This window comes from Oncorhynchus nerka, linkage group LG18 (genome assembly GCF_034236695.1).
Source record: "Oncorhynchus nerka isolate Pitt River linkage group LG18, Oner_Uvic_2.0, whole genome shotgun sequence".
NCBI classification, from domain to species: domain Eukaryota; kingdom Metazoa; phylum Chordata; class Actinopteri; order Salmoniformes; family Salmonidae; genus Oncorhynchus; species Oncorhynchus nerka.
The window spans coordinates 58,498,115-58,520,967 of record NC_088413.1 but is presented as its reverse complement, the minus strand read 5'-3'; the positions used below and the strand labels follow the sequence as shown (position 1 = coordinate 58,520,967).

Below are 22,853 nucleotides of genomic sequence, written 5' to 3'. Positions count from 1 at the left end.
CACAATCATGAAGTGGAACGAAATTTATTGGATATTTCAAACTTTTTTAACAAATCAAAAACTGAAAAATTGGGCGTGCAAAATTATTCAGCCCCTTTACTTTCAGTGCAGCAAACTCTCTCCAGAAGTTCAGTGAGGATCTCTGAATGATCCAATGTTGACCTAAATGACTAATGATGAAAAATACAATCCACCTGTGTGTAATCAAGTCTCCGTATAAATGCACCTGCACTGTGATAGTCTCAGAGGTCCGTTAAAAGCGCAGAGAGCATCATGAAGAACAAGGAACAAACCAGGCAGGTCCGAGATACTGTTGTGAAGAAGTTTAAAGCCGAATTTGGATACAAAAAGATTTCCCAAGCTTTAAACATCCCAAGGAGCACTGTGCAAGCGATAATATTGAAATGGAAGGAGTATCAGACCACTGCAAATCTACCAAGACCTGGCAGTCCCTCTAAACCTTCAGCTCATACAATGAGAAGACTGATCAGAGATGCAGCCAAGAGGCCCATGATCACTCTGGATGAACTGCAGAGATCTACAGCTGAGGTGGGAGACTCTGTCCATAGGACAACAATCAGTCGTATATTGCACAAATCTGGCCTTTATGGAAGAGTGGCAAGAAGAAAGCCATTTCTTAAAGATATCCATAAAAAGTGTAGTTTAAAGTTTGCCACAAGCCACCTGGGAGACACACCAAACATGTGGAAGAAGGTGCTCTGGTCAGATGAAACCAAAATTGAACTTTTTGGCAACAATGCAAAACGTTATGTTTGGTGTAAAAGCAACACAGCTCATCACCCTGAACACACCATCCCCACTGTCAAACATGGTGGTGGCAGCATCATGGTTTGGGCCTGCTTTTCTTCAGCAGGGACAGGGAAGATGGTTAAAATTGATGGGAAGATGGATGGAGCCAAATACAGGACCATTCTGGAAGAAAACCTGATGGAGTCTGCAAAAGACCTGAGACTGGGACGGAGATTTGTCTTCCAACAAGACAATGATCCAAAACATAAAGCAAAATCTACAATGGAATGGTTCAAAAATAAACATATCCAGGTGTTAGAATGGTCAAGTCAAAGTCCAGACCTGAATCCAATCGAGAATCTGTGGAAAGAACTGAAAACTGCTGTTCAAATGCTCTCCATCCAACCTCACTGAGCTCGAGCGTGCAAAACTGATAGAGACATACCCCAAGCGACTTACAGCTGTAATCGCAGCAAAAGGTGGCGCTACAAAGTATTAACTTAAGGGGGCTGAATAATTTTGCACGCCCAATTTTTCAGTTTTTGATTTGTTAAAAAAGTTTGAAATATCCAATAAATGTCGTTCCACTTCATGATTGTGTCCCACTTGTTGATTCTTCACAAAAAAATACAGTTTTATATATTTATGCTTGAAGCCTGAAATGTGGCAAAAGGTCGCAAAGTTCAAGGGGGCCGAATACTTTCGCAAGGCACTGTAGGTGTCTTAGCAACAGTGGCTATAATGAGATAAAGAGCCTGCATGGAAATATGTTGACTCCTAAAACCTGGACCTTTCTGACAAACTAGGCTTTAAAACAAGTAAGTATATAGAGGTTATGGTTTACTCAGTCAAATCAAAAAGATCATGTGGTTAAAAATAAACAGGTGGGTAGGGTTGGGCGGTACACCATATACAGTGGGGCAAAAAAGTATTTAGTCAGCCACCAATTGTGCAAGATCTCCCACGTAATTTTCATCATGGGTACACTTCAACTATGACAGACAAAATGAGAAGAAAAAAATCACATTGTAGGATTTTTTATTTTTTATTTGCAAATTATGGTGGAAAATAAGTATTTGGTCACCTACAAACAAGCAAGATTTCTGGCTCTCACAGACCTCTCACAGACTTCTTCAAGAGGCTCCTCTGTCCTCCACTCGTTACCTGTATTAATGGCACCTGTTTGAACTTGTTATCAGTATAAAAGACACCTGTCCACAACCTCAAACAGTCACACTCCAAACTCCACTATGGCCAAGACCAAAGAGCTGTCAAAGGACACCAGAAACAAAATTGTAGACCTGCACCAGGCTGGGAAGACTGAATCTGCAATAGGTAAGCAGCTTGGTTTGAAGAAATCAACTGTGGGAGCAATTATTAGGACCACTGATAATCTCCCTCGATCTGGGGCTCCACGCAAGATCTCACCCCTTGGGGTCAAAATGATCACAAAAATCCCAGAACCTAGTGAATGACCTACAGAGAGCTGGGACCAAAGTAACAAAGCCTACCATCAGTAACACACTACGCTGCCAGGGACTCAAATCCTGCAGTGCCAGACGTGTCCCCCTGCTTAAGCCAGTACATGTCCAGGCCCGTCTGAAGTTTGCTAGAGAGCATTTGGATGATCCAGAAGAAGATTGGGAGAATGTCATATGGTCAGATGAAACCAAAATATTACTTTTTGGTAAAAACTCAACTCGTTGTGTTTGGAGGACAAAGATTGCTGACTTGCATCCAAAGAATACCATACCTACTGTGAAGCATGGGGGTGGAAACATCATGCTTTGGGGCTGTTTTTCTGCCAAGGGACCAGGACGACTGATCCGTGTCAAGGAAATAATGAATGGGGCCATGTATCGTGAGATTTTGAGTGAAAACCTCCTTCCATCAACAAGGGCATTGAAGATTAAACGTTGCTGGGTCTTTCAGCATGACAATGATCCCAAACACACCACCCGGGCAACAAAGGAGTGGCTTCGTAAGAAGCATTTCAAGGTCCTGGAGTGGCCTCGCCAGTCTCCAGATCTCAACCCCATAGAAAATCTTTGGAGGGAGTTGAAAGCCCCAAAACATCACTGCTCACTGCTCTAGAGATCTGCATGGAGGAATGGGCCAAAATACCAGCAACAGTGTGTGAAAACCTTGTCAAGACATACAGAAAATGTTTGACCTCTCATTGCCAACAAAGGGAATATAACAAAGTATTGAGATACATTTTTGTTATTGACCAAATACTTATTTTCCACCATAATTTGCAAATAAATTCATAAAAAATCCTACAATGTGATTTTCTGGATTTTTTTTCTCATTTTGTCTGTCATAGTTGAAGTGTAACTATGATGAAAATTACAGGCCTCTCTCATCTTTTTAAGTGGGAGAACTTGCACAATTGGTGGCTGACTAAATACTAAATACATTTTTGCCCCACTGTATGCGGTATCCTGGGATATTTCAAAATACCATCAATATGACTGTCCAATAAGGTCAATACCCAATATTACATTTAATACACATGAATATTAGTACTTTTTAAATAAATACCTGCAGTCAACTTGTGCATTAGGTAATAGATAAAGCAGATCGCGTTCATCATTTTGCTTGTTAGACTATTTTGTTTGCCAGCCATATACCTTATAATGATTAAGTTAACTATATAAGATTTGCCAAATAAATCCTCTCGAGCTGGGTTTTACTATCTTGCTAATGTTAGCTCAGTGGCTAAAGTTAGCTTGCAAGATCAAGCTTGTTGATAACAGGAGCAGAGAAAGTCCCCTCCTGGATTAAGATCCCTGCTGTCTAATGTTTGTTTTGTGCATGCTGCAAACTGCATTTTGATATGTACTGAACAAAAATATAAAACGCAACATGTCAAGTGTTGGTCCCATGTTTCATGAGCTGAAATAAAAGATCCCAGAAATGTTACATATTCACAAAAAGCTTACTTCTCTAAAATGTTGGGCACAAATCCCTGTTAAAGAACATTTCTCCTTTGCCATCATAATCCATCCACCTGACAGGTGTGGCATATCAAGAAGCTGATTAAACAGCATGATCATTACACAGGTGCACCTTGTGCAGTGGACAATTAAAGGCCACTCTAAAATGTGCAGTTTTGTCACAACACAATGCCACAGATGTCTCAAGTTGAGGGAGTGTGCAATTGACATGCTGACTGCAGGAATGTCCACCAGAGAAGTTGCCACATCATTTCTCTGCCATATGCCACATCCAATGTCCTTTTAGAGAATTTGGCAGTACGTCCAACTGGCCTCAACCACAGACCACGTGTATGGCGTCATGCGGGCGAGCGGTTTGCTGATGTCAACGTTGTGAACATGGTGGCGGTGGGGTTATGGTATGGGCAGGCATAAGCTACAAAGAACACAATTGCATTTTATTGTTAGTCATTTGAATGCACAGAAATACCATGACGAAATACCATTTATTTTAAAGTATCTGTGTCCAGATGCATATCTTTATTCCCAGTCATGTGAAATCCATAGATTAGGGCCTAATGAATTTACTGTACTTAAATTGACTGATTTCCTCATATGAACTTTAACTCAGTAAAATCTTTGAAATTGTTGCACGTTGCATTTATATTTTTGTTCAGTATACTTCAGTATACATAACTTTATGAGCTGGGTTGTCAATCTAAGTAGTAAATGTTCGCATTTGCGCGTTAGCATTTACCTAGTATCCACTATGAGGATTCCATAGTACTAGTTAGCATTCTGGTAAGTAACTTTTTTTTAAGGGGGTTTACGTTTGAAAAATATATATATAGCGCCCCTTGTGTGCACTACTGGTAATTCCGTATATCCCCAGGATGGCACAGGCACGGTATGAAGGTATGGACATCTGGATACCGTCCAACCCTACAGGTGGGTATGTAATTAAACATTAACATTTTGGCCAAGAGCATTCATTCAGGTGTAGTCGCCAGACCAATCCCTTGGCATTCCTCCCTCCCCAAAACCCATGCATTAACACTTGTTTTTTATGTGCAGAAAGAGGGGAGAGAGAAGAACTCACCCACAATAGAAAACATGTCTGATATCATGCTGGCCTTTATCTTCAGATCCAGAGGAGCATCACTGGAATGAAAGATTCAAATCATATAAAAACGAACAAGAGACATTAGAAAGACATCAAAGTCCATACAGTAAAATAACACAATATGCCCTCACAAAGTGCAATCCCAAAGTTGTAGAGGACACAAACGTCTCAATCACAGTCAACTCACAGAATTTACTGGGCTGGAAAGAACTGCTCAGATGTATTTCAAGAGGATGAGAAGATAAAAGCTTACATTTAGCCACCGGGTATTTATCAACAAACGAAGTGTAAATCCTCAAACATGCCATTTCATTATGTGTTATATTGACATGTCTATTCCTAGAGCTCACCAGAGGATGTTTAAGGGTTTATGGGAGGAAAACAGAAGTGTGTTTCATCTCAAAGAAGGACAAGAAGAACACTTGTTTGAGTTACCCTAAAGTCCCTTTAGCAATTTACACATTTTTTTTTTTTTTCAGAGCAGAGTAATGCTCTCAGAATGATGTTAAGAGAGCAACTGCTGTAAGGTCAAAGATTGAAGATCTGGCATAAGCATGTATTTGTTCCTGTTAACCGTGAGATGACATGCAGTCAGTCACTCACCAGGCCAGGGAGGGAGAAAGGTTGACCTCCAGGAGCCATGGTTTGAGGTTGGAGTCGATGAGCACATCAAAGCCATACAGTTCTGTAGATAAATAAACACACATGAATAATGGAGTTACCAGAGGACATGGGAGGTCAACAGAGTCTGGCTCTATTCTGGCTTCCGCTGACCCCATTTGTAATGAATAGGAATCTTTTCCCAACCACATATTAGGCTAAGTAATAGGCTAGGGACTAGCGTTTTTCCTGGTCAGGTCACATGAGGAGGTAAACCTTCTGATCCTAGTGATGGAAGAGCCTGTTGTCTTATAAACAATAATAAGCCACAATATAACATAGAAGACTTCAAGCTTCTTATCTTGGTTCCCACAAACTGGCAGTTGACAACATGGCTGGTTTTCGGGCTACTGATTATATGGATATTAAATATCCAATCACTCAGAGAGAGAAACTACATCAAACGAATGTTGCTACTGAGGAATGGCTGGCTGCATTACATTAGCTAAGTATATTCACATTTCAGCTCCACTGAGCTGCTTACATAAGAGCTGAGATGAGAACAGAGCATGTGAGCGGAGTGGAGCAGTTGGAAATCCCGTTCTCCGCTCCGGTGCTTCATGTCCTTTCCAACCACTCCGCTAAAAGAAAAAAAACTGCTACTCCAAATTCGCTCCATTCGTTAAAATCACAATTTAACCAACACCCATCTATTTTTGTGACTACCATTTGCTTTTGAAATATTGAAACCAAACGATTTGAAAGAAAAGTATTTGAATAAACATGAGAATGTGAATGTAAGAAGCGCACACAATTTCAAATAGGCCACATGTCATATTAAACAGCATATAAACACTCTAAATAGGTCAGGAGCCAGACAGTGAGCCTATGAAGGAATGAAAATGAATTACCTAGGCTAATTATTTCAATTATTTGAAGCCTATAAAGAAATACACTGAAGCATGTGCGAGTGCCACACAATAGGCTGTTAGGGATATAAAGAGCTCAGCATTTAAACATTTCATTATCTTAAATCGTTATATAGTCTATCAATTACGCAGCATCAAATCCGCTTTCAAATCAAATAATTTGTCATCACACGCTTACTTACAGGTCCTATTCCAACAATGCAAAATTAAAGATCAATTTAATTAAAATTTTAAAAAAGTGACAGTGAATAACGAATAAAAATAACATGACTATACAGAGCATTCGGGAAGTATTCAGACCCCTTGACGTTTTCCACATTTTGTTACGTAACAATCTTACTCTAAATGAATTAAATACATGTTTTTCCTCATCCACACAAAGTGAAAACACGTTGAGAAATTTTGGCACATTTACTACAAATAAAAAAACAGAAATAACTTATTTACATAGGTATTCAGACCCTTTGCTATGAGACGATCTCTGTTTTTCTGATCCTAGTCAGGGACTGGGAGACTAGTCAGGATCGAGGGAAGGATGAACGGAGCAAAGTACAGAGATCCTTGATGAAAACCTGCTTCAGAGCGCTCAGGACCTTGGACTGGGGTTCAAATTCCATCAGGACAATGACACAGCCAAGACAGCTAAGCACACAGCCAAGACAACGCAGGAGTGGCTTTGGGACATGTCTCTGATTGTCCTTGAGTGGCCAAGCCAGAGCCCAGACTTGAACACGATCGAACATCTCTGGAGAGACCTGAAAATAGCTGTGCAGCGATGCTCCCCATCCAACCTGACAGAGCTTGAGAGGATCTGCAGAGAATGGGAGAAACGCCCCAAATACAGGTGTGCCAAGCTTGTAGCGTCATACCCAAGAAGAGTCGAGGCTGTAATCGCTGCCAAAGGTGCTTCAACAAAGTACTGAGTAAAGGGTCTGAATACTTGTGTAAATGTTATTTTTTTATTTTTTTATTAATTTGCTAAAATAAAAGTTTTTGCATTGTCATTATGGTGTATTGTCTGTAGATTGAGGGGGGGAAACGATTTAATCAATTTTAGAAGAAGGCTGTAACGTAACAAAATGTGGAAAAAGTAAAGGGGTACGAATACTTTCCGAATGCACTGTTTAAAGGGAGTAGAACATAACATTGCTATATAAAGGGAGTAGAAAATAACATGGCTATATAAAGGGAGTAGAAAATAACATGGCTATATAAAAGGGAGTACCAGTACCAAGTTGATGTATAGGGGTACAAGCTATGTACTGTACATATACAGTACCAGTCAAAAGTTTGGACGCCTACTCATTCAAGGGTTCTTGTTTATTTTAACTATTTTCTACATTGTTGAATACTAGTGAAGACATCAACATTATGAAATAACACATATGGAATCATGTATTAACCCAAAAAGTGTTAAGCAAATCTAAATATTTTTTAGATTCTTAGAGTCACCCTTTGCCTTGATGACAGCATTGCGCACTCTAGGCATTCTCTCAACCAGCTTCATGAAGAATGCTTTTCCAAACATCTTGAAGGAGTTCCCACATATGCTGCTTTTCCTTCACTCTGTGGTCCAAACCATCTCAATTGGTTGAGGTTGGGTGATTGTGGAAGCCAGGTCATCTGATGCAGCACTCCACCACTCTCATTGGTCAAATAGCCCTTACACAGCCTGGAGGTGTGTTGGGTCATTGTCCTGTTGAAAAACAATTCATAATCCCACTAAGCGCAAACCAGATGGGATGGCGTATCACTGAAGAATGCTGAGGGAGCCATGCTGGTTAAGTGTGCCTTGATTTCAAAATAAATCACAGACGGTGTCACCAGCAAAGCACCCCGACACCATCTCCTACTCCATGCTTCACGGTGGGAACCACATGCGGAGATCATCCGTTCACCTACTCTGCATCTCACAAAGACACGTTGGTTGGAACAAAAATCGCAAAATTGGACTCAGGCTAAAGGACAGATTTCCACTGGTCTAATGTTCATTACTTGTGTTTCTTGGCCCAAGCAAGTCTCTTCTTTATTTTGGTGTCCTTTAGTTGTGGTTTCTTTGCAGCAATTCGACCATGAAGGTATGATTCACGCAGTCTTCTCTGAACAGTTGATGTTTAGATGTCCGGAATGACTAACCTTCATGTCTTAAAGTAATGATGGACTGTCGTTTCTCTTTGCGTAATTCAGCTGTTCTTGCCATAATATGGACTTTTACCAGATAGGGCCTCCTTCTGTATACCACCCCTACTGTACCTTGTCACAACACAACTGATTGGCTCAAACGCAATAAGGAAAGAAATTCCACAAATTAGCTGTTTTGACTGGTAGTGTAGGTAGAGGTAAAGTGACTAGCAGCAGCGTATGAGGGGAGTGTGAAAGTGTATGGCGTCAGTATGCATGTTCGTGCATGTGGGCGTATGTGTCTGTGTGTTGGGGTATCAGTGGAAGTACACTGCATATACAAAACAATGACAGCTTTCACCTGGTCAGTCTATGATTACGTATGAATGTCACATGTTAAATCCACTTGAAAATCAATGAAGATGACGGGGAGGAGATAGGTTAAAGAAGGATTTTTAAGCCTTGAGACATGGATTGTGTGTGTGTGTGTGTGTGTGTGTGTGTGTGTGTTGTGTGTGCGTGTGTGTGTGTGCCACTGAGAGTGAATAGGCAAGACAAAAGACTTATGTGCCTTTGAACGGGATATGGTAGTAGGTGCCAGGCGCACCGGTTTGTGTAAAGAACTGCAATGCTGCTGGGTTTTTAACACTAAATGGTTTCCTATGTGTATCAAGAATGGTCCACCACGCAAAGGACATCCAGCCAAATTGACAACTGTGGGAAGCATTTGAGGTAATATGGGTAAGCATCCCTGTGGAACACTTTCGACACCTTGTACTTTCGACACCAGTGATGTACTGGGCCACACGCACTACCCTCTGTAGCGCCTTGCGGTTGGATGCCAAGCAGTTGACATACCAAGCGGTGATGCAGCCAGTCAAGATTCTCTCGATGGTGCAGCTGTAGAACATTGAGGATCTGAGGACCCATGCCAAATCTTTTCAGCCTCATGAGGGGGAAGAGGTGTTGTCGTACCCTCTTCACGGCCATGTTGGTGTTTGGACCATGATAAATCCTTAGTGATATGGACACCGAGGACCTTGAAGCTCTCGACCTGCTCCACTACAGCACCGTCGATGTGAATGGGAGCATGCTCGGCCCTCCGTTTCCTGGCATCGACGATCAGCTCCATTGTCTTACTGAAGACGAGGGAGAGGTTGTCTTGGCACAATACTGCCAGGTCTTTGACCTCCTCCCTATAGGCCGTCTCATCATCAACAGTGATCAGGTTTACCACCGTTGTGTCATCAGCAAACTTAATGGTGGTGTTGGAGTCGTGCGCAGTCGTGGGTGAACAGGGAGTACAGGAGGGGACTAAGCACGCACACCTGGGGGGCCCCCATGTTGTTGTATACCCTCAACACCTTGGGGCAGCCTGTCAGGAAGTCCAGGAACCAGTTGCAGAGGGAGGTGTTCAGTCCCAAGGACCTTAGCTTAGTAATGAGCTGAGGGCTCTATGGTGTTGAACACTGAGATGTAGTCAATGAACCGCATTCTAATGTAGGTGTTCATTTTGTCCAAACAGGAAAGGGCAGTGTGGAGTGGAATAGAATTTGCATAGTCTGTGGATCTGTTGATCTGTTGGGGCGGTATGCAAACTGGAGTAAGTCCAGGGTGTCTGGGATGATGGTCTTGATGTGAGCCGTGACTTTCAATGCATTTCAAGGCTACAGATGTGAGTGCTATCTATGGTCATTTAGACAAGTTACCTTGGTGTTCTTGGGCACAGGGACAATGGAGGTCTGCTTGAAACATATAACAGACGGTCAGGGAGAGGTTGAAAATGTCAGTGAAGACACTTGCCAGCTCTTCAGTGCATGCTCCAAGTATACATCCTGATAACCTGTTTAAAAGGTGTTACTCACATTGGCTACAGAGAGCGTATCACACAGTTGTCCGGAACAGCTCATGCTCTCACGAGTGATTCAGTGTTGCTTGCCTCGAAGCGAGCATAGAAGTAATTTAGCTCGTCTGGTAGGCTTGTGTCATTGGGAAGCTCTCGGCTGTGCTTCCCTTTGTAGTCTAATACTTTTCAAGCCCTGCCACATTCGACGAGCATCAGAGCTGGTGTAGTAGGATTCAATCTTAGTCCTATATTGATGCTTTGCCTGTTTGATGGTTCGTCGGAGGGCATAGCGGGATTTCTTAAAAGCGTCCGGGTTAGTATCCCGCTCCTTGAAAGCGGCAGCTCTAGCCTTTAGTTCAGCGCGGATGGTGCCTATAATCCATGACTTCTGGTTGGGATATGTACAGTACGTACGGTAACTGTGGGGACTATGTCGTCGATGCACTTATTAATGAAGCCGGGGACTGATGTAGTAAACTCCGAAGCCATCGGATGAATCACGGAACATATTCCCGTCCTGTGGGTTAGCATCTGTTTCATCGGGCCACTTCCGAATTAAGCATTTTAAATGGTACTTCCTGTTTCTGCTTGTAAGCAGGAATTATGAGGATAGAGTTATGGTCAGATTTGCCAAATGGAGGGAGAAGGAGAGCTTTGTACACATCTCTGTGTGTGGAGTAAAGGTGGTCTTGAGTTATTTTTTTCCCCTCTAGTTGCACAGGTGACATGCTGGTAGAAATGAGGTAAAACAGATTTGAATTTTCCTGCATTAAAATCACTGGCCACTAGGAGTGCTGCCTCTGGATGAGCATGTTCTTATTGGCTTATGGCCCTATATAGCTGGTCTTAGTACCAGCATAGGCTTGTGGTGATAAATATACAGCTACGAAAAATATAGATTAACTCTTGGTAAATAGCATGTTTAACAGCTTATCATGAGGTACTCTAATTCAGGCGAGTAGAACCTTGGAGACTTCCTTAATATTAGAGATTGTGCACCAGTTGTTAAAAGACACACACACACACACCCGCCCTTGAGTTTACGAGACGCTGCCGTTCTGTCGTTGCATAGAAGTTAGATTTATATTAACCATGTTCTAATTCATCCAGGACTCTGTGAAGCATAGGACATTACAGGTCTTCGGGACCCGTTGATATGATAGTCTCGAACAGAGCTTGTCCAGTTTGTTCTCCAGTGATTGTACATTCACCAATAGAACAAGAGGGTAGAGGTGGTATATTCACTCGTCGTCGTATTTTCCTCTTGCGAGTGTCAAGGATTAGGGCCTGGTCCGGGTGAGCATTGTGTCCGGAATTATTTTTATTTATTTAATTTTTACACCCTTTTTCTCCCCCATTTCGTGGTATCCAATTGTTAGTAGCTACTATCTTGTCTCACTGCTACAACTCCCGTAAGGGCTCAGGAGAGATGAAGGCCGAAAGTCATGCGTCCTCCGATACACAACCCAACCAAGCCGCACTGCTTCTTAACACAGCGCGCATCCAACATGGAAGCCAGCCGCACCAATGTGTCGCAGGAAACACCGTGCACCTGGCGACCTTGGTTAGCGTGCACTGCACCCGGCCCGCCACAGGAGTCACTGGTGCGCGATGAGACAAGGATATCCCTACCGGCCAAGCCCTCCCTAACCCGGACGACGCTAGGCCAATTGTGCGTCGCCCCACGGACCTCCCGGTCGCGGCCGGTTGCGACAGAGCCTGGGCGCGAACCCAGAGTCTCTGGTGGCACAGCCCTTAACCACTGCGCCACCCGGGAGGCCCTGTCCTGAATTCTTCATCCAAATCGAGGTTAGTGACCGCTGTTTTGATGTCCAGAAACTCTTTTCTGTCAAAGGAAACAATGGCGGAAACATTATGTACAAAAAAAATTAAGATCAGCACAAACAAACAAAATAGCATAATTGGTCAGGAGGCCATTATATACACTATAAAATGTTCATGCCATTATATACACACACACTATAAAATCCTTCTTCCACATTGGGCTGGTGTTGCTCAGTCAATATTGTACCACAAAATTTGCCTACATGGTGATCTCAGTTTAAACCACACCTCAGTCCCAAAAGGTCCCCCTCTAGGCCTAGCTGAAGAGAAGCAAATGATTATGACAGAGCAAATTATTGATAGCTCGGTTGGAGTTCAGGGTCTACATTTGGAAAGTTAGGGAAGTATTTTCCAAGTGCGAGGGACCTGGCGACTCAGACACATATATATATTCCACTCCATCGTCAGCTTGGCAGAGAGCGACACAATAAAAGGCCTTTTACTGAGCGGTCAGGGAGTTCCCTGTGTACAAACTCATCCATTCTCTCCCACCCTCGCTCTCCTTCCTTCACGGTTATAAAACAGCCATTTCACCACAGCGCGACGGGGCTAGGAGCCCTGTGGAAGCCCTGCTCACCACCACTCCCTCACACTGCTCTGCCTGGGGGAGTCCATCAGCTTAGCCCACTGCCCCCAGAGAAAAGCCAGTCTTTTACAGGGACAGGGCACTGGGCAAAGCTCTGGCCGTAATGACAGGGAAAAATCTGCTTAATGGCTCTTCAAAAGAAAAGTCAGTTTTGAGAAGAGGCCAGAGGTTGTTGTTTTCAAAGTGGTCATAGCGCAAGTTGTTTATTCTAGTGTTAGAGGTCAACATCAGTGTTAATACAGAGAACCATGCTATGTTATGTTCACACAGTTGTTGGCAGAGGAGTGATATTACAGTGCAAGTCAATTTTTATAATAAACAAATCTATAGTCATTCATTGTTTGTATATTTACTTATTTTCGACAAGGGCCTCCCTATCCTCTTCTTCATGGTTTTCTGACAATAGTAAATGGCAGCATGAGACTCCCTAAGTCTCTGAGATTCTAACTTCTTCAAGAGTGGGCTAATTTATCTTCGCTTGTAAAATATTTATTTAACTGACTTGCCTAGTTAAATAAAGGTGAAGAACAAACTCTTATTTACAATGACAGCCTATTGGGGAACAGTTTTGTTCAGTGAACTGTTTTGTTCAGGGGCAGAACGACAGATTTTTACCTCGTCAGCTCGGGGATATGATCCAGCAACCTTTCGATTACTGGCCCAATACTCTAACCACTAGGCTACCTGCCGCCCCTAAATATGACACGTACGAAAGATCTAAATGATTTCCAACTCATCCATATTCTTTTTCAATTTGAGCAAAGTCATTCATCATGTCATTTCTAGGGGTCAAGGGGCTTGCTAAACTCGGTGTTAAAGTGGAATTGATCCAAAATGTGACGATGCAGTCCTTAGCCAAGGCCTGTAACATTAGTAGCAGAACCAATCTGTCTTTGGGTAAGGATTGGACACTAAAAGCCAAACAGTAGTTGCTAAGCAGAATGCAGGGATTTTCTTTTCCATTCACTCACACAGAGAGAGAGACAGAGACAGAGAGAGAGAGAGATAGAGACAGAGACAGAGACAGAGACAGAGACAGAGACAGAGAGACAGAGAGAGAGACAGAGAGAGAGACAGAGAGAGAGACAGAGAGAGAGACAGAGAGAGAGACAGAGAGAGAGACAGAGAGAGAGACAGAGAGAGACACAGAGAGAGAGACAGAGAGAGACAGAGAGAGACAGAGAGAGAGAGAGCACCATAAAACAAGTATCAGGGAACAGAGAAGGGGAATAAATTGTTTGAGCCCGGAGTGCCTCGGTGGTACCACAACAACGGAAGAAAGAGAGAAAACAAAGAAAGCCTCTCCACTTCGCCAGTCCCCGACAAGCAGACTCCATGTGCCGCGCATTTTCCCCCAATTAGGAGCAGACGCTGCTGCTGCCCCATGAGCCCCTGGAGCCGGCAGCCGCTCGCGCCGAGACGCGTTTGTTCTGTTGCTCGACCCCTGCCTGGGAGTGCCGTTAACGCAGCCACAGAGAAACCACAACAGACATAACACAGCGAGAGAGGAGAACATCCACAACACCCATTAAACGAGGGAGGGAAATAAATAAATGAAGAAGAAGTGATGCGAAGATCAAGAAGAGTGTTTTTTACTATTGGATGGGCGCAGTTGGAAACTCCATCACAAGAGACAGCGCCAGAACAATGATCTCCCCACCCCGGCCATGCAGTTCATGGGCCCCACAATAACAACAACAACATAAAGCATCTTCTTCAAGTGGGTTTCATTGTTACTTATCACAAATTGGATTATTGCAGCATTTTCAAATAAATCACTTAAGTTGACATTGTAAATCCAGAGAAACAGAGAGGAGCAACAAGTTTGATGCCAAAGGCACGAAGACGCCCTGAATGCAATAAAATAAAAACTGCTGTATCTCCATGGGTAACACAAAAAAGCACTATGATAAAAATGAGCAGCTCAAAACATAGGCTAAATCCAGTGATTTGCAAAGAATTTCATAATAACCATATATCATCCTCATCGTAAAATCCCTATTTTTGGGACAGTAAAGTGTTTGATTTATGGACAAATGTAGGACTAAAAGTTGTTTATAAACTATTGCTGATTCCACACTATGTAGTAGATGTTCTGTGGAATACATGAGCAGTTAGTGGAATGTTTTGTGTTGAACAAAATAAGCCTTTGGCTTGGCTAGATCAGATCTCAGTCAAAACATGTCTTAATCAGCATCTCTCAGTAAAAAGCCTATCCATTAATCATAAGGCATAGTGGTAAAGAGAGCAGCATGGGTGGCATCCTCCCCCAACACACAACTCACCAAGGCAAGTTAGAAGGGGGGAAAAAATGGTTGTTTTTACTCTTTCCCACATCTGAGACAGAGTATTAAAGGATTTTGTTACAGTAGGCTCGTTAAGATAGGCAGAGCAAATTGTGCAAAAAGCGCAAATCCCATTTGAAAACAATAAACATTGTATTAAAGACACTAAAAAGGCTTGAAATAGTTTGCTGCAAATTAAGATTACAACCCGCTTTATGGCCATGTGTGGCTGTGGTCCAGAAGTGGCAGAGATTGCATGTTAACTCCGAACAATAGGCCCTATTTTAGGGACGCATACACCGCCCTCATTACCCACAATTATTTAAACGGATACATCACAGCCTACTAATGTTTTCCTTCTAATTGGTGCATGGCAACATTGCTGGATCATTTCAGAGCATGAATTAACATTGAATTCATGTTTGGGAGATTGTGGGAGGAGGAGAGGAAGGCAGAGAGGGGAGAAGGATGTCGACAGGAGCTGAGAGAGCTGTGGTTTGGGTTGAAATTATTTACGAGAGAAGATAAAGCACACAGTGAAACTGGACTCCCTGAAGCAGAGGCAGGCCTGGCCTCCCAGCACTCATGTTTTATACTGGCTCATACAGTACATGTCTCCACAGACACTCAGTCACATATTTAAAAAGCAACAGGCCCACCTTGAGAGGAGGATGAGAACAGAGGTAGCAGGACGAGGGTGGTCCTCTGGAATTGTCAGGACTAGAGTTGTCACTGTCTTCCTTTGGAAATTGTCTCCAGCAGACACTGAATTTTATAATTAACTAGCTTGAGGTGTTCTGAAGACAACAAAATTACACCACATTAGACGGTAAACTGATATCACAAAGGGTAATGGGCATGTTTATTAGTCAACTGGCTTTGTGTATAGAACTAAATAGATTGGCCTACTTGCCTGTGTACAGTGTGTGTGTGTGCGTGTGTATGCTCACAATGTTGTGTGTAAGTTCATTGGTGTGTCAAAATCCATTCATGTCCTGTTCTCTCACTCTACTGTCATCTTTCCCTAAAATGACTCATTTCCATCAGGCAAGTACGAAGACAGGATTAAGGCATGCCGCCCTGGCCCCACCTCATCCCACAAACACCTTCATCTGAACATTTCACACCCTGGGCCCATCTGCCTGTTAAGCCCTGTGGTGATGCCTGCCGATCGGGGCACAGATATTATCTCTACACAAGCGATGCTCAGATAACATGCTTTTTGCCCTGGTACACAGCCCCTACAATCACAAGTCAGGGTCTATTATGTCTACAGTGGCTTGTCAAAAGTGCAGCCAGGGCTCTCTACTTTTCTAACCAGTGAGAGCACAAAGCAAAGAGAGACAGAGTTACAGACAAGAACAGGAAGAGAACGGGAGACAGAGAGAGACAGCGTGCAAGAACGAAAAGGAGACAGAAGGCAGAGGATGCTCAGCAGACCTGGCTGCAGTCAAACCCCAGGTCTCGGAGAGAACGCCAGCGAGAGAGGGAAGACAATTAGTGCCAACACTAACATCAGTAATGGCTCCAAAATGGAGTTCACGCGAGCCTGGTGCTACACAGGAGCAGCCAAGAAAACAGTCACCCTAAATCAGACAGACCTGAATGGCAACAGAAAAAAGGAAACAAATTCCTGCTTCGGTCAACAAGCTGACTCCAAAACCATCCGGACTGTCAGAGAGCAGGACGGATTTGGGAATGTCTGTAGTCTGCACCGAAGAAATGAAGGAGAAAATGAAAGGGTATGGAATACTACATATTCAAAGCTCGAGCATCAACAAGGCAAGAGTGTGGCAGACAATCTTACCGAAGCAGTTGTTCCTGTGGGGCACAAACATCTTGCAGGCAGTGGCTATCTGCAGCTCAGCGCTCAACACAGCCTTAATCACCAGGTCCTCCACCTGACTCATCAGCACTGGAAAACACAGAAACAGAGAGCAGGGTGACACTCAGTCTGAGACCTGCCATAGGTTAGTCTAGTCTACTTTACACACAGGACCCTAAAGAACTTTACACTGGACACAAATTGGCTAGAATATCTCAACATCTTTAACGCAATCTGTGGTTACAGGTTGAGGTGTAGATTCTGCCCTGAATATTTTGACAGAGAAGGGTGGGGATCTGGGTGTAAGATTAAATCCGGTTCAACTACAGTAAAATTTCTTTGACTGTGCATGGACAATAGCATGGACATTCTGAGCCAGGAGAGGGTGGAGGGGAGGAGGTTCAAAGGAGAGTGAAGAGTTCAGACTACTCACATGTGGTGTCTTTTCCCTCCTGCTTCAAATACCGCAGCATTGCACTCATGCTCCATTTGTTCCCATAATCCTCCACTTCAGGGTCATCACAACTGAAAAGGAAGAAAATAAATATAATGGTCTGGCTTTTTCCAAAACAGTTCATGCTACAATGTTGAAAAGATAGTCATTAGAAAACCAAAGTGGGAATCTATCTAGCATCTGAAAATACCATTCAAAAACCAAAACGTGTATGATTTGCTGTTTTCCCAATTCTATGCACCGTCAATAAGCTACATATTAACTTAGAGATTCCTGAAGGAGAATAGAAGTGATTGTTCCCTGCAGATCCCAGGTTACCTGACATAGTCGCTGCTCTTCTTGTTCACGCTGTAGTTGGTGAGATGCATGAACTGGTTCTTGATGTTCTTTGTGCCACAGTCATACTTCACGGTGGCAAACCTGTAGGCAGAGTTTTGGTTCAATTAAACAATTTCCAAAAACACAACTTACAGAGGATGCACAAAAAGTTACTATACAGTACAATTCATATGATTGACCTTTGACAGCATTAGAGGGTCTATTAGTAAAGGAGATATGTTCCCCATACTGTACTATGTATTAAAGAGGATTGACACCACATGTGGAATATTGAGAATTCCTTGGCATACAGCGAGTACCCGAATCTAGTCAAACCAAATGGAATGTCACAAGATTAAAGTGGTATTCGCAATTCAGCCAGGATTAATTGCCCTCCATTAATAATCAAGCACGGTCTGCGCTAAACAGCCCTGTGCATTTGTGTTTGATTGCCTCACGCATTGCAGCACATCCATCAAGCCTAGCCGAGATGAGCCAATCAGTATGCATCATCCACCCATCGCTGCCCGCAACCCCACATGAGTCCAGACGATCTTAATGATGAATGAATACAGTATTACAGCAGGCTCCAGGTAAAGACACAGGAACATTGTTGATCTAATATGATAATAAGAAAATAACTAAATGTTGCAAATAGCATTGCGGCTGTGGGACACTCATTTTAAGTCTGTCACTGCATATTTACATCTGAGACTCATAAGATAATTACAGCACAATATCATTCATGTTTAATAAATCTGTAAAACAATTTGAAACAGAGATCTGTCTCCCTGCTTATCAGGGTCCAAGTCTGAGCAAAGAGCATTTGATTATCTCATTGGACCATGGAGACAATGGAGAGCTTTGTTTGAAAGCCCCACCAAACCGTACTACTCATCAGTGGCAGATAGAAACGTTTAGACCGCCCTCTACTGGTCATTGCGTGGTAACTTCCTAACTACAGTTGATACTTTTCTTGACTACTTTCATGAGGACAGGAAATAATTCCAAAGCCACTATCCAACATGGACCCTTTTGACCCAATACACACTTCAATGACCTAGCTAATGGAGATTAGATATCCCATATATAATCATTGGTGGCAGGTAGCCTAGCAGTTAAGGGAGTTGGGCCAGTAACCAAAAGGTCGCCGTTTCGAATCCTCAAGCCGGCTAGGTGAAAAATATGTCGATGTACCCTTGAGCAACACTTGAAATCCTAAATGTTCCTGGATGAGAGCTTCTGCTAAATGATTCAAATGTAACTGGACATTGTTTGCATAACACAAAGTAAAGATCCAGTACACAGCTCACCTGGCCAGGCCCTCCTCATAGAGATAGATAGTGAGTGGATCATATGATGTCACCAGCACATACAACCGCACATCAAACTTGAAGTCTGCAAAAAATTTATTAAACATACATACAAAATTACTGCTTTTCTAACTACTGTCTTCATCTGCATAAGTAACTGATTTGACAACACGTGAAGGGGAAAAACTCACCGTCAATCAGTAATGGGTTATTGATGTAGCGAGAAACTAAGATGTTCTCATCCATTGGAATCTGGGTAGGCTTTGTAGGGTAAGGATCATACGTTAGGCTAAATAACACATCAATCATTGGATTACACATACAGTGAGCTCCAAAAGCATTTGACAGTGACACATTGAAATTATACAATGACTATGGGAGGTTAAAGTGCAGACTGTCAGCTTTAATGATGGTATTTTCATCCATACAGGGTGAACCGTTTAGAAATGACAGCACTTTTTGTACAAAGGTATAGGGACAAATTCACTTGTGTATTAAAGTAGTCAAAAGTAAAGTATTTTGTCCCATATTCCTAGCACGCAATGATTACATCAAGCTTGTTGGAAGCATTGCTCTTTTTTTTGGTTGCGTTTCAGATTATTTTGTGCCCAATAGAAATGAATGGTAAATAATGTTTTGTGTCATTTTGGAGTCAAGTTTTATCATAAATAAGAATAGAATGTTTCTAAACACTAAACATGCTACCATGACTGCTGATAGTTCTGAATGAATCGTGAATAATGATGGGAGAGAAAGTTAGACACAGATGCACAAACATCATAACCCCAAGACACGCTAACCGCTCACCAACACAACAGAGGAGGTTAGCATTTTTTTTGGGGGGGGGGTGATATTTATGCGGCTGTAACTTTCTCACGCATCATTAGTCACGATTCATTCAGGAGTACAGAGCCAAAGTACAGAACCAAAACAAAAACATTTGTCACTATTCCAATACTTTTGGAGCTCACTGTATAATGGACCAGGTCCAGTATGATCAAGTCAGACACATGAAATTGGCCATTCAAAGAGAAAACCCATCCTGTACAGCAGTCTATCAGAGGAGTGGGGTCATTTATGAGTCTGAAATGTGTTGCAGGTGGTGAAGCCGGGGAGGGGTGAGGGAGGTGGAGAGCTACTAACCGACGGGCTGGCTACAGTTCAGAGAAAACCCCCAAAATGAACATCCTTCTTTCTAAATATCACCCTGACATTCTTTCCACGGTTTCATAAAAATACCCCAGAAGAAAAAGCATGTTTATAGGTTGTCCAAGTCAGAGAACCTTCTGGAGCTCTTCCAAAGCCTTGAAGTGTGTGATTTACTCAACAGTGCTTAATGTCTATGACACACATTGTTTTATACTTAATTTTTCAACAGAATCCACCCCCTCCCGCAAGTAACTGCCATATTGTTTCATTTACAACCTGAGATCCCTCAGGCTATTATCCCCACGTAGCCTTAAGGTGAGTGTATCTACACTTTACAGTGCATTTGGACACTATTCAGAACCCTTTACTTTTTCTACATTTTTTTTACATTACAGCCTTATTCTAATATGTATTTTTTTTTTAAATCCTCCACATTCTACACACAATACCCCATAATGACAAAGTCAAACATTTTTTTGCAAATCTATTAAAAATAAAAAAAACTGAAATACCTTAATTACATAGGTATTCAGACCCTTTGCTATCAGACTCGAAATTGAGCTCCTGTTTCCCTTGATCATCCTTGAGATGTTTCTACAACTTGATTGGAGTCCACCTGTGGTAAATTCAATTGATTGGACATGATTTGGAAAGGCACACACCTGTCTATAAGGTCTCACAGTTGACAGTGCATGTCAGAGCAAAAACCAAGCCATGAGGTACAAGGAATTGTCTGTAAAGCGCCAAGACAGGATTGTGTCGTGGCACAGATCTGGGGAAGGGTACCAAAATATTTCTGCATTGAAGGTCCCCAAGAACACAGTGGCCTCCATTCTTTAATGGAAGATGTCTGGAACCACCAAGACTCTTCCTAGAGTGCGCCACCCAGCCAAATGTAGATTGAGGGGGGGGGTGATTTAAATCAATTTTAGAAGGCAGTAAAGTAACAAAATGTAAAAGAAGGCAGTAATGTAACAAAATGTAAATGATATTTCCATTTTTAGTTTTAATAAATTAGCAAACATTTCTAAAAACATGTTTTTGCTTTGACATTATGGGATACAGTGTGTAGATTGATAAGGGGAGAAAAAACTATTTAATCAATTTTAGAATAAGGCTGTAAAGTAACGAAATATGGAAAAAGTCAAGGGGTCTGAATACATTCTGAAGGCACTATATATACACAAAAGCATGTAGACACTCCTTCAGCCACACCCGTTGCTGACCGGTGTATAAAATAGAGCACACAGTCATGCAATCTCCATAGACAAACATTGACAGTAGAATGGCCTTACTGAAGAGCTCAGTGACTTTACGTGGCACCATCATAGGATGCCACCTTTCCAAAAAGTCAGTTTGTCAAATTTCTGCCCTGATAGAGCTGCCCCAGTCCACCATAAGTGCTGTTCTTGTGAAGTGGAAACATCTAGGAGCAACAAGGGCTTAGCCAGGAAGTGCTAGGCCACACCAGCTCACAGAACAGAACCGCAGAGTGCAGAAGCACATAAAAATTGTCTGCACTCGGTTGCACCACTCACTACCGAGTTCCAAAATGCCTTCTGGAAGCAACGTCCGCACAAGAACTATTCGTTGGGAGCTTCATGAAATGGGTTTCCATGGCCGAGCAGCCGCACACAAGAATAAGATCACCATGCACAATGCCAAGTGTCGGCTGGAGTGGTGTAAAGCTCGCCACCATTGGACTCAGTGAAAACGTGTTCTCTGGAGTGATGAATCACGCGTCACCATCTGGCAGTCTGGGTTTGGCAGATGCCAGGAGAACACAACATGCCCCAATGCCAAGTGTAAGGTTTGGTGGAGGAGGAATAATGGTCTGGGGCTGTTTTTCATGGTTAGGGCTAGGCCCCTTAGATTTAGTGAATGTAAATCTTAACGCTACAGCATAAAATAACATTCTAGACAATTCTGTGCTTCCACCTTTGTGGCAACAGTTTGGGGATGGCCCTTTCCGGTATCAGCATGACAATGCCCCCGTGTACAAAGCGAGGTCCATACAGAAATGGTTTGACGAGATCAGTATGGAAGAACTTGACTGGCCTGGCCAGAGCCCTGACTTCAACCCCATCGAACACCTTTGGGATGAATTGGAACGCCGACTGCAAGCCAGACTTAATCTCCCAACATCAGTGCCAACCTCACTAATGCTCGTGGCTGAATGGAAGCAAGTCCCCGCAGCAATGGTCCAACATCTAGTGGAAAGCCTTCCCAGAAGAGTGGAGGAAGTTATAGCAGCAAAGGGGGGGGGACCAACTCCATATAAATGCCCGTGATTTTGGAATGAGATGTTCGACGAGCAGGTGTCCACATACTGTGTTATACACTAAATTACCAAAAGTAACACTAACAGTGCACTGTTCTTCCTATGGTGTATCCCTTACATTGCTGACCAGGTAGATCCCTCGTCCTCTTGAAGATGCTACTGGCTTAATGATCCAGGGGCCCTGGTCCTTGACGAAAGAACCTGGGATGAGGCAGAGAAGGCGGGGAAGAGTAGCGTGCTGTGAGAAAGACTAGCGGAGAAACATGGTGGCTTATTGTGTTTACAGTAATGAGTCAATAGATGTTAACAGACAAGCAGGACTTACTACAGAACTCCTGGTACTCTGAGGGAAGCACAAAGGTCTGAGGGACGATGTGGAAGTTTTTAAAGCCGTGAGACTGCTGCATCCGCTGGATGTTTTTATACAGCCGATCTTTGCGCGTCAGTTCATATGACCTGGAAATGAACAGGGCCATTGACCTTGCAGCT

The 22,853-nt window shown here is 42.8% G+C and overlaps 1 protein-coding gene across 2 annotated transcripts in view; it reads right to left on the bottom strand.

Annotated features, from left to right (window-relative positions):
* Nucleotides 1-22,853, bottom strand: part of ttll5 (tubulin tyrosine ligase-like family, member 5) — a 99,734-nt gene that overhangs the window by 71,444 nt on the left and 5,437 nt on the right. For both annotated transcript variants that reach the window (XM_029688177.2, XM_029688178.2), the window contains exons 6-14: nt 22,690-22,820; nt 22,483-22,565; nt 19,126-19,195; nt 18,935-19,019; nt 17,622-17,723; nt 17,283-17,374; nt 16,832-16,939; nt 5,416-5,497; nt 4,789-4,850 (exon numbers count right to left, since the gene is read on the bottom strand). In XM_029688177.2, the coding sequence (XP_029544037.1) occupies nt 4,789-4,850; nt 5,416-5,497; nt 16,832-16,939; nt 17,283-17,374; nt 17,622-17,723; nt 18,935-19,019; nt 19,126-19,195; nt 22,483-22,565; nt 22,690-22,820 (815 nt within the window). The remainder of the gene's footprint in view (nt 1-4,788; nt 4,851-5,415; nt 5,498-16,831; nt 16,940-17,282; nt 17,375-17,621; nt 17,724-18,934; nt 19,020-19,125; nt 19,196-22,482; nt 22,566-22,689; nt 22,821-22,853) is intronic.